General features: G+C 38.3%; 1 protein-coding gene across 1 annotated transcript in view; it reads right to left on the reverse strand.

Moving 5' to 3' along the window:
- LOC107751547 (SLAM family member 9-like) overlaps positions 1-13,206 on the reverse strand; it is a 24,268-nt gene that overhangs the window by 8,699 nt on the left and 2,363 nt on the right. The window contains exons 2-4 of the mRNA XM_016567285.1: positions 12,430-12,447; positions 3,235-3,285; positions 2,853-3,164 (exon numbers count right to left, since the gene is read on the reverse strand). Of these exons, the coding sequence (XP_016422771.1) occupies positions 2,853-3,164; positions 3,235-3,285; positions 12,430-12,447 (381 nt within the window). The remainder of the gene's footprint in view (positions 1-2,852; positions 3,165-3,234; positions 3,286-12,429; positions 12,448-13,206) is intronic.

The raw sequence follows: 13,206 nt of genomic DNA on the forward strand, positions 1-13,206 counted from the left end.
GATTTTTTAATAACTCATCCGTTTAAATTATATTAAGCCTTAAAGTTCTGCATAATTAAGGGCGTGGCTCTTGAGTGACAGTTGGATTGCCGCTGCTGACACTGCCATCGAGCTAGGTGGGCGTGTTTTCAGCAACCTGCTCCCGCCTCTTTGCCCATTTTCGATTATCCGGCCTTTTTCGAGAACCAAATTAGCTCCTACTCCGGAGCAGGGTCTAACCAGCACCACTGGTAGTACCCGTGACGTAAGTAGACATTGATTGGCCAAACGTGTACGAAAACGCCCTCACCCGCCATGATTTAAAACGGTGTGTAAACACACTGTAAACATTGTGTCAACTTATTTTGCAAGTATGGAGAACAGCGATAGATGGACGGACGCTGAAGTGCAGGCACTTATAGCAAATGTAGCACTGCCAGTTCCATTCTTATTCCTCCTTCCGTTATTTCAATCGCTTTACCTATACGTCGACATTCCATGTCCATTATTGTGAAACCCGCGAGACACAACAAAAACACAGCTCCGATCACAGCGTCCTCCATCCTCCTGTTGTTAACGTTGTTCTTCTTCTTTCTTTTACTGGCAACCGCACTTAACAGTGCATTACTGCCATCATCAGGTAGCTTGGATCAGAAACATTTCCTGTATCTCTTAACATTTTCTACCCAACCACCCATTAAAAAAATAAAAAAATAAATAAAAACCCACTGGCGCTGCGTGTTCAGCTCCTCCAGTTTCCACCGCAATTCCGTTTAAATCCCAATATCCCACCGTATCCTTATTTAACCTTCAGATATACGTTCCCTTCTACCCACACTATATCAGTATCTTACCCACATCTTCTACCTCTCTATATATACTTGTCCTACATTCTCTTCATTAAACCTGTATTATTCAGAAACTGAAACTACACATTTACCGTACTATTTCCTATATCTGAGTCTAATATATTATTTAATGTTAACTCTTTTCCTTCATTCTTTCATACTTCTTCTCTTAGAACTTCTCTTTCTTCATCATAACCCTTACAATTAATAATCACATGTTCTACAGTTTCACTCTGTTCACATTTCTCACACAATCGCGTTGGATGTTTAGATATTAAATGTAATGTTTTATTCAAACCTGTATGTCCCATTCTTAGTCTTGTAATTATACTTTCCTCCCTCCTATTTCTCCCACTTTTTCTACCTTTTCCCACTTTCTTTTGTATTGCATATAAATGTCTCCCTTTAGTCTCATTATCCCAATACTGTTGCTCCTCCATCCTCCTGTTGTTAACGTTGTTCTTCTTTGTTTCCGTTGTTGAATGCCGCGCACAAATGACGTCGCTGTCGACCACCTTACGTCACTTCCTAGTACACACTGTCGGTGCAAATGCAACCCTTTATATGGTACTGGAAAATAGTTCACGCAAAATCGCCCCAGTACTTTAGTACTGTACATCTAGTTCTGGAACTAAAGTGGTGCGAAAGGATGCGTGCTCGATATTTGTCATAGCCTATCACGCTATAGAAACCGCCTAAAATTAAGTATAAAGAGGAGAAGAAAGCGGCCATATGCAGCTGCACACGCCAGGATCCGCCACTGCCAGATGCAGTTGGAAATTTACTAAAAACAAGCCTATCGTAAGAGATCTGGTAGGGGGTAAATTTCAGGGGGGGGTGCCACCCCTGGCCACCACGTAGACACGCCCCTGCCTGGCTCGGTTGGAAGAGGTGGGCCAGACCGCGGTTCAGTTGGGCTTGGGCACGGTACGCATGTAGTGTGAGCGTAGCGCGGAACTTCTGATACGTGCAGCATGATTGCGTGAATATTTCTGAGTGGCAAAAATGAAAGATCTGTAAAGCAATATATTGTGAGAGGGCCGTGTGTGTTACCGCGTCCCAAATGACTCAAAATAATAAACCACAAAGTTAACAAATCGATGCACTCCACTGTGTTGAGCGAGAGAGCTTCTCTGTTGTCTTCTCGTGCTATTGGAAACTACCTTTTTCCACTTATGAAGTCATGAACGCTTCATGTGAGCACTGCTGCAGTCTTAGGCCCTCCCCAAATGCTCTCATTGGTTTAGACGTGTGATGACACCCATCCCAAGCCAGTACTGATCAATATCCCACCCCTCCTGTGCTGTGACCCATGTGTATGTGTATATATATGTATGTATATACAGGTGCATCTCAATAAATTACAATGTCATGGAAAAGTTCATTTATTTCAGTAATTCAACTCAAATTGTGAAACTCGTGTATTAAATAAATTCAATGCACACAGACTGAAGTAGTTTAAGTCTTTGGTTCTTTTAATTGTGATGATTTTGGCTCACATTTAACAAAAACCCACCAATTCACTATCTCAACAAAATAGAATACTTCATAAGACCAATAAAAAAAAAAAATTAGTGAATTGTTGGCCTTCTGGAAAGGATGTTCATTTACTGTACATGTACTCAATACATGGTAGGGGCTCCTTTTGCTTTAATTACGGCCTCAATTCGGCGTGGCATGGAGGGGATCAGTTTGTGGCACTGCTGAGGTGGTATGGAAGTTGTTTCTTTACATCCAGCCCAATGTTGTCCAACGAAACATTATTCATATTAAAGGCTATTAAAACAAATGTCATAAATTTAACCATATAGGCTATGCTATTATGTGCAAAAAAGGTTGAAATCACATTGCATACTACATTGTATATGGCACATTTATTGTCTGACAACAAATATTTTAGCAAACACATCTCAAACGCATTATTCAGTGCAAGTAGCCTATCTGTCAGCAGCACATGTATCTGTCAGAGCATTATTTTAATAAAATAAGAATATGTGAATGTTTGGACACATGATCTCTACTCACCATAGACGGAAACACTGAATGTTTTTGATATCAGTTTCGCTCCACTTATCTTTACTTCATAGAGTCCAGCTTGTTGAGTTGTGATGTTTGTGATGGTCAGAGATCCAGTTTGATTGTCCAGCTTCAGTCTGTCTCTGAATCTCCCATCAGGAACATCATATGTGGAGAAGATTTGCTTTTTTTTTATCCTAGCTATGAGAGACTTTTTATCTCCAAATTGCCACACTATGTCGTCATCTTCATGTATTTGAGATTCAGTGTGTAGAGTGACAGAATTTCCCTCCATCACTGACACTGTCTCACCAAACACACCTGATGAACAAACATACTGTGATAGATAGATAGATAGATAGATAGATAGATAGATAGATTTATATCTTACCAATCAGATGCCACCAGCACAAACAGAACAGAACTATCACGTGAAACATTTCTGTGAAAAAGGCTAAAGATGAATGTACTCTCACCTATATTGAAATGAGTACTGACAACCAGTGTTTTAGTGAGCTGTTACCACCGCATGTGGTAATGAATAACCTTTTGCAGAGTAGTGTAGAGCGTTTGAAAAGCCACATGTACTATTAATTCTTTCTTTATGGTGCATATATACACTTCTCAAAAAAATAACACTTAATCATCACAGTATTAAACAAAGTCAATTAAACTTCTGGGATATCAATCTGTCCAATAAGGAAGCATAAGTGATTGTGAAGCAGTTTCACGTGCTTTGGTACAAATTAAAGTGACAACTGGTGCACTGGAGAGGCAACAGCAAGACAACCCTCAAAAAGGGAATGATTTTTGGTGGTGGCCGTAGACAATTGCTCTCTCCTTATTCTTACTGACTGAATTATGCTCACTGACTGTAGCATGAGGCAGTACCTGCAACCCAATCAGGTTGCACAGGCAGTCCAGCTCCTTCAGGATGGCACATCCATATCTGTTAGAAGTGAATGAATTGATTCAGCATTATGACACGTCTGTAAGGATGTGTTAAATTCAACAAAGAGGTGTGAATTAGCGGATTTTATAACACTATTTTTAATTGACCGTTAAAGTTTTATATGGGAATATTACAGAACACACTTAACAATGCATTGGTGCAAAAACGCACACCTTCACAACATGACCAGTTTTACAACATGATTTCTCGACTACCACAAATACTGCGTAAAAAATACTGATTTTGTGCACTTTTTACTGTACCAATATATTAAATTGGCCTTTGAACTTAGCTTTATTGCATGGCAAAAAAAAAAAAAAACAGTACGTTGCCAAAGCACCAGTGGCACCCTAGGTGACCGCCTAGCTTGTCTAGGCCTAGAAACAGTACTGTAGTTCATTGTAACTAAATATAACTGTGTGTTATATTTAATTTATTATTTTTATTATATACCCCATTTTCAGACAACATACAACATTTTCCAAAAGTAGTTCACTAACTATGTTAAACATGACAATTAGATGAGTGAAAATTGCTTAAATATTTCTGAATTTCCTGCTAATTTTATATAGTTAATACCATCTCAGATTGTGACTGTCAGCAGTGCATCTTCTGAGTCAAAATGAAAACTGCTGTGGTTGGTTTTCTGTAGAGTTGTGGTTTGAGTTGTGCAGACAGCTTTTAGGTGAGAGGGGAATTCAGTGCGTGTGAGTTTAGTTTGTAGGTGAAGAGCTAATGCCCTCACAAAACAGCTTTAGAGTCAGATAAAAAGTGCTGAATCCATCAACAACAGTCAAATCAGACAAACTAGATGTAGCATCACACAGCAGCTAAACACCCTCTGTCTCCGCCTGCTGCAGTAGCCACGCCCTAAACTCATGCTATTGGTTGAGCTAGAGAGAGATTGACGTGTTTAAATGGTGTCTGGAAGGCTCGATGTTCACACTTTTAGGGGAGATAAACTCATGAATGGCAAACTTGTCAGTTAAGAGAATGCATTTTACCAAAAAAAAAATATTATATACTTCATCATTAAGAAATTAACATAACCAGTGAATTCATTTAACTGAATTAAGTCTCTACTGCTATCTTTATTATGACTTAACCTACTATATATTGGAAGCTGGTCCATCTTCAATAGGTTGTACTGTTGTACTGCTGCCTATCTTGGCCAGGACACTCTTGAAAAAGAGATTTTTAATCTCAATGAGTTTCTTCCTGGTTAAATAAAGGTAAAAAAATAAAAAAATAGACAATCTGCTGTTTTCACTAGCAGTTCTGTATTCTTTCATTCATGCAACCCATTTATTAGCATATCTTGTCTTCTGAGTTCAGTGAAAAGTATCCAAAGAGTGGCATGCAATCATTGAATATGGTTTCTGCTGCTGTTCTTCCAAACTTGTGGTTGCATATGTTTGAATATGTCCTGCTAATGTGGTTGACTACAGCCAGCATGTACAGTTTTGCATAGCTTCTGTTCCCTCATTTGTGTTTTCCTGCACCAGATGTTGTTTGTCTTGGAGTCAAGCTGGACATGTTGTGGGTTACATGTGATGAATTGACTGATAAGAAGGTCCTTCTTTCCTGGTCTGAGGCCTCTTCAACACAGGGAGTTTTTGTATATTCATTATGTAATTATTTGCATTTTATTAGTTATTTATCTCTTTCTGTTTCAATGTTGTTTGCTTAATTTATGTATGTATTACCCCAATAAATATCTACTTTTGGGTTAATTTAATTTGCGTGTGTTTATGTTACGCAGCCCTGTGTCAGGTGGTTTGTAACAATTCTCAAAGCCATTTTACTTCTCTAGATAGAAATGTCTTCAAAGGGTAAAATAGTTGTAATGCTTCACATTGGAGTCCTCTCATTGGATACATACGTTTTTGCCTTTATCTTTGGATAACAACTTCTCTATGTCATTTACTGGGACCTGTAACATTTTTATTTGTATATACTTTTATTTTTTTGATATGTTTTTATTTATATTTTTGCATTGTTATACAATTTTACTTATTTGTTTGTTTGTTTATTTATTGATTGAGGGAGTAAGTGTGGAGTGATATTTGTATATGTTAAACACTTGATGAAAGTCCACACACTCCAAGTGACCAAATGTGAGATAACAATTTACTGAAAACACAGGGCAAACATTCTGGTCATGTGACCTTTCCCCCCTTTGTCAATGCAAAGCAAACACTGACAAACATTGACATTGTCACATGTCTCATAATGTTTGTTTTTATCTCGTATTTGATCACTTATTTTTTTATTATTTTGGTCTGGGCACTCGTATGGATTGGTTTGAAGTCACGTTGAGTTCCTGGTTGTTTTCCATGGATATATATATTTATACAGTATTTATATAATTTATTATAATTTTTTTTTTCATAGCCATGACGCTAATAGAGAAAGATGCCAGCAGGTTATTGGACACAATATGCTGTTGTTGTCACGCCCCTGGACTCTTTGTGTTGTGTTTTCCCACCCCAGGTGTGCTGTGTTCCCTTTAATTAGTCATTCCTTGCACCTGTGTTTTCCCAATCACCCAGTGTTTAAAAGCCGAATTCGCCGCCTTCGTGGAGTGAACTCTGGCGAGAAACGGGTCGTCACTCACCATCTGCCCCGTGGAGGATCTCGCCGGATCCACTTCAGACCCAGAGCCCAGCCCACCATCTCCCCGCGGTACGGAGCATCAGCCTGAGCCCAGCTCCTGATCCCCAGTTTAGCCCAGGAAGGGCTCCTGATCCCCAGTTTAGCCCAGGAAGGGCTCCTGATTCCTCGTTCAGCCCAGGAAGGGCTCCTGATCCCCCATTCAGCCCAGGAAGGGCTCCTAGTTTTTCGTTCAGCCCAGGAAGGGCTCCTGATCCCCAGTTCCGCCCAGGAAGGGCTCCAGCCCCCGAATCCAGCTCAGAGCGACCTCCAGTGCCCGCTCCTAGAAGGCGCCCTCCAGTGGCCGCTCCTTGAAAATTCACGCCTTCCCACCCGCTCCAGCCTCCTCCACCGCTGTCAGCTGGCAGCCCCTCTGCTCACCCTCAGCCCACCATCATTGCGGTGCGAGCCCCGCCGGACTCCCATCCTCCAGCGTCACCGTGGTTGGAGTCTCCCTCCCCTCCGCCTCCAGCCTCCGAGGCCCGGACTCCGCCTCGGCCCGTAGACCCAGTGGCTCCACCTCGGCTCCTAGCTCCCTCGCCTCCACCGTCACCCATCGATCCATCAGCTCCACCGGGCTCCCTCGTCCCTCCGGCTCCGCCTTGGTCGACCCGCCATCGCCTCTGGACTCCACTCCTCTGGCTGCGCCTCGTCGTTCTGTCCCACCGGCTCCGTTGGGCTCCTTCCTCCCGCCAGCTCCACCTTGGTCCTCGGCATGTGTATTTGTCTGATCCTTGACGTGATCTTGTGCAGCAGCGCAAAGTTGATTCTGTGCTTGCTTGATCTAATATTTGATGTTGTTTTTTTTTTAATGTTGTAGAGTTAAGTAGCAAATGAGAATCGCTAAAATTAATGCATATATTTTGAGACCAAGGTCTTTTTTATGATTTTCAGTTGTTTAAGATAATTAAAGCAACGGTTTTTAAATAACGAAAGAGTATGTAAAAGTATGGTATTTGGGGTAAAAAGCGCCCCTGCTGTTGGGGCTAAAGGTGCACAGTAATTAACATGATAATTAATAGAAGGCTGACTTTTCCATTTCTTGACATGACATGGTTAGATTCAGACAGAAAATATCATATATTATGTTGGGTGTCCATATTAGAGATAATCACCATGTTTAGAATGAAACCATCATATTTAAAAACATGATATTTATCATATAATAAAATATCATGTGTTACTACTGTAAATATATATAAAATTATTATTGGATCTCCTTCAATACTTTTAGAATCTTTACTTATTAAAATGATTTTATGTATTTTTAAAAAATTTTTATATTAACATCTTTTAAAGACAGTACATTTTATTGAACAAAAAATAATTTTATTTTTCAAAATAAGCAGAAAATAGTACAAACTTTGCAAAAGTGATTGTTTTTAGCAAGTATGAACTTAGACATTACTTAAAAACATTATTTTAGCTGAAGTATTTGTATCAATACCATGTGCCTTTTACCCCATGCTGCTGCGCCTTTTGCCCCGTGTGTGGGGTAAAAGGCCCCCCTTGCCACCTCATACATTTATACGATTTTTAAACAAACTAAACAACTTGAATGATTTATTTTCAAGTCTGTTGCTCCATTCATCTTCAATACAACGTGTATAGTTTTTCTGCAATTATACATTTTAGGCGCAGTGAATAGCACATTTTATCTTAAGGTGGGCCTTTAGCCCCGTTGTACCCTAATAATGCGATAAAAGTAGTCTGTACTGTATGTATAGGCTATGACGTTTTACAACAGGAGCACGTCGAAAAGCATTTTTGCATTTGCATATTAGAAAAGCACGGGAACGTTCACTACTGTACGTCATCGCTCTACCTTCCACAGGGAGCCTCCGTATTAATACTTTCACTTCTAACTATAGTGAAATTACTGCATCGCCATCTACACGGAAGAGAATAAGAATCTGCATTCATAGGGGCAAAAGTGGTGAAAATGAAGCTTCTCTCTAATCTGATTGCAGTGACCATGTTTTTTCTCAACAATGGTAAGATCTTAAGATTTTCCTACTAGGTTCACTTCTGTTTCCGTTTTTATAACCATTTCTTACTATGTGTAAGTAAGTTGTTGTTTTTTAGCATGTATGTTTGGCAGTGTTATTTTTTAGGATTACTGATAAACTACTGTCGTTTGATTTGTACTATTTGTATTTGTTATTTATTTTAATTTTAGTTCAATTATGTCTGAATTTATTATGTCTGTATAGGTCTTTTTTATTAAGTTTTAGTTTTATTTAATTTGAGTTATTTTAATACTTCACCAAACTAAATGGAAATGAAATCATATATATATTGAATTTATAAATGTGCATATATATATGTATGTGTGTATGGTTGTACATACACATATGTAGTATCATATGACCCCTTTAATACTGCAATTGATTGCTTCTGTTGTCCTCATTTGTAAGTCGCTTTGGATAAAAGCGTCTGCTAAATGACTAAATAAATAAATAAATCTTTATTTGTTCAAATCTCGTTTTCGCTCTATACACTGATTGCTGTGTCTGTATAGGCTAAGCGGTAGTCGCTGTGGAGACTGTAGTGACGACAACGCCTACCGTGGTCACATATTTCGATGGGTAACACCTGTTAACGATAAAACGACGTAGCCTAAAAAAAAGGTCCTTAAATGATCAGGTCAACTGATTTGGAATTTTAAAAAAACGTAACATGGCATAGCATAATACGTCAGTAAATATTTATGTTTTTAATAATGTAGCCTATTTGATGCATGCCAAATTTATTATGAGTCTGAAAACTTTAGACTACTTGTATGAATGCTAAAATATGTATAAAGGGGGCAAAAAAATCAGGAAGTGGATTGTTATAAATCATCGTCGAGACTGGTATGATGAAATGTATGTTTGTCTGATCAGTGAATAAAAAGATGTTCTTATGTTTATTAGCATGAATCCAGACATACTTCCTACAATCTTTATGATGTAGAAAAACATTTTCACACACTTAAGAGTATTTTGTTTGGCTTATGTTTACTTTCTTCTTCAGGTGTGCCTGGTGTTTATACAGACAGTGTGTCAGTGTTTTTAATGGAGGGAGATTTAGTCACTCTATACACTGATACTGAAACAAACCAACAAGAAAATATTAAGTGGTATTTTAATGAAAGTCGCATCGCTGAAATCCCTGGAGATCAGAGTAAGTTCTGTACAGATGATCAGTGTAAAGAGAGATTCAGAGACAGACTGAAGCTGGATCATCAGACTGGATCTCTGACCATCACAAACACTAGAACTACAGACTCGGGACTTTATAAACTACTGATCAACAGCAGCAATGAAAAAATCTTCAGTGTTACTGTCCAAGGTGAGTCATTGATGAATGTTAAAATACAGTTTATACATGTTTAAAGCACATTGTTAATGTGTTTATCTTTTTACAGTTATATTCAGTTATTTTCTTTACCTGTATTTTAATTCACATAAAGTATACAGATAATCTCTTGACAAAATTGCTGCGCAAATGCAGACTAGAATGATCTGTTTACATTATTAAACAGTTAATTTACTTTAAAACTAAGCCAATTCCACTGGCAAGCTGTTAGTTTTAATATTTAATTTCATTCATCAGAAGCTACAGTTGAGTTCAGATGAAGTTTACAGTGTATAATATGTAAAACATAAAGTGTAAAGTATATATGTATGTAAAATGTGTTTATAAACACAAACCATGCATACATGTTTATTTTCGGACTGAAAGTCAAGAAAGGGCTTGAGCAATCATATTAATCTTCTTAGTTTGTTCGTGTTTTTTTTTTTTTTTTTTGAAGCACCTTTATTTTTAAGAGTGTGGGGGGAAAAAGTAAAATCTTAGGTGTCCGGTCACTTTTGACCGTGAAGACCACAAGTATGACTCCCAAATGAGGAGCACCAAAGGGTTAAATGAGGACTTAACGTAAAATAAGTATGTAAAATGTGTTAAGCACAAACTGTGCATAAATGTTTATTTTCAGACTGAAAGTCATGAAAGGGCTTGTGCAATCACATTCATCTTCATAGTTCATGTTGTGTAGTTTTTGTTGTTGTTGTTGTTCTTTTACCCCAAAAACATCCTCCAGCAGCTGTTGGTTTGGGTTTCAGGTGTTTCTGCAAAAGTGAAGAAAAGTGAAGGACAATCTGTCACTTTAGATACTGGTGAAATAAAAAAAACAAATGATTTGCTGACATGGTACTTTAATGACACTCTCATCGCTGAAATCACTGGAAATCAGAGTAAAATCTATACAGATGATGAGAGATTCAGAGGCAGAATGAAGCTGGATCATCAGACTGGATCTCTGACCATCATGAACACCAGAACCACAGACTCTGGACTTTATGAACTACAGATCAACGGCAGCAGTGAAAAGAGATTCAGTGTTACTGTCCAAGGTGAGTCATTAATGAATGTTAAAATACAGTTTATACATGTTTAAAGCATATTGTTAATGTGTTTGTCTTTTTACAGTTATATTCAGAGTTATTTTCTTTAGCTGTATACGAATTCACATACAGTGTATAGATAGACGTGCTGCGCAAATGCAGTGTGTAGAATGATCTCTTTTTACATTATTAAACAGTTCATTTTACTTTAAAACTAAGTCAATTCCATTGGCAAGCTGATAGTTTTAATAGTTAATTTCAATCATAAAACGCTGCAGTTGGGTTCAGATTAAGTTGACAGCGTCATTCCATCTCTGATCAGCTCATATTATTATCTGTTTAACGGTTTAACCCTCTGGTGCTCTTTGGTCACTTTTGACCCAAAATTTTTTTGAATTTTTAAAAAGCATAGCTTCATCAGAACGGTATGAAACTTGGTGACTTTTATTTGGTATTTGGAAAGTGAACACAAAAATAAAATTAAATAAAAAAATTGAGGGCATGATTTGAGCAGGCTAAATGGTCCTAAAAAATAGTCACATTTGTGGTCTTCGGTCAAAAATGACCGATCATAGGGAATGAAAGGGAAATCGACAAAAACACAAAACTTCAGATAATTGTTTTGTGTACAATCTACAAATCCCCTGTTCCAATGTGGCGCCAGGCGCGACGCACGTGTTTTTTGTATATATATATATATATATTTTATTTATTTTTTTGTTATTTAAAGAGCGTGTTAGTAATATGCGCCTATTGGCGGTGCACAGCGCGCGTACACTTTGCTTATTACACACACAGGGATGCGCAGCAGCACACAAACATTAAAAAAAAAAAATGTAAGAATTAAAATGTAAAAGATTATTATTGTGTACATAAATATAAAAATGTCTACATGTCATAATGTATAGTCTTTGCATGTATCAGAATTACGTGCACAAGCAGATCAGTTCCCTCACCGTTTTTCCACTTGTAAATTCCGCCGTGTAAATAGCGAATCCACCATGGCCCGAGCGCAATGGGCTCTTAAAGGGAATGGGAGATGAGACTCTGATTGGTTTATGGCATGTTACGTCCAAAACACACCCATTACTCATTAAGAGAATAAGGACAACCCTTTTAGATAATGCGCCGGGCGCTCCAACCATTTTTTCCATCCTTAAACTAGCAAAAGTGGATTCGGACACACCTTAAGTGCAATTGTTTTAGAACATGCACTTAGATCGTTAAAATAGGGCCCCAAGATTGCAAAACCAACACATCCACTCACACACACACACCTATAAACTGGTGTGACTATAACAGCAAATATTAAAATAAAAGCAATAATTCAACTACAATCCAGTAAAAAGTGGACAGCGAGGAAGGGTTTACACTCCAAAACATCAAGAGTGCAAAACAGACACACCCACTCTCTCACACACACACACACACACACTCACACACTCAAACACTCTCACACACACACACTCGCTCACTCTCACAGACGTGCAGCTACACGCTGAGGTCAGTCATTATCTCAGCAGCTGCTATGAGAGGAACGCAGCACAGACTCGCGTCACACACGTCAGCTGCAGGCCGCTCCGTGAACAAACACTCATGTTTCGGTCTGATGCTCAGCACGTCCAAAACACACCCATTACTCATTAAGAGAATAAGGACAACCCTTTTAGATAATGCGCCGGGCGCTCCAACCATTTTTTCCATCCTTAAACTAGCAAAAGTGGATTCGGACACACCTTAAGTGCAATTGTTTTAGAACATGCACTTAGATCGTTAAAATAGGGCCCCAAGATTGCAAAACCAACACATCCACTCACACACACACACCTATAAACTGGTGTGACTATAACAGCAAATATTAAAATAAAAGCAATAATTCAACTACAATCCAGTAAAAAGTGGACAGCGAGGAAGGGTTTACACTCCAAAACATCAAGAGTGCAAAACAGACACACCCACTCTCTCACACACACACACACACACACACACACACAATTATACACACTCAAATGAATTGGTTAGCTATAACCATATAGCCAAAACGAGTCAGAAAACTGAAATAAGAGGTTGAAATCAGATCAGACCCAGAAGGATTGAGCTCTGATAAAACGACTCTGTTCATTTTTGTTACATTTTTATAGAATTTTAATGTTTTGTGTAAACATTAGAAAAATAATTAGGGATGCACCGATACCACTTTTTCCAGTACTCGCTCGATACCGATACTTTTATTTTTGGTACTTGCCGATACCGAGTACCGATACCAATATTTTTATTGCTTTTGTACATTTTTTAAATATTGGGTACAGAAACCAAAAGAGTATGTATAATGTTAGTTGGTTAACTTCATTTATCAAATAGATACAGTCAA

This window comes from Sinocyclocheilus rhinocerous, unplaced genomic scaffold (assembly GCF_001515625.1).
Source record: "Sinocyclocheilus rhinocerous isolate Xijiao unplaced genomic scaffold, SAMN03320098_v1.1 scaffold4155, whole genome shotgun sequence".
NCBI lineage: Eukaryota > Metazoa > Chordata > Actinopteri > Cypriniformes > Cyprinidae > Sinocyclocheilus > Sinocyclocheilus rhinocerous.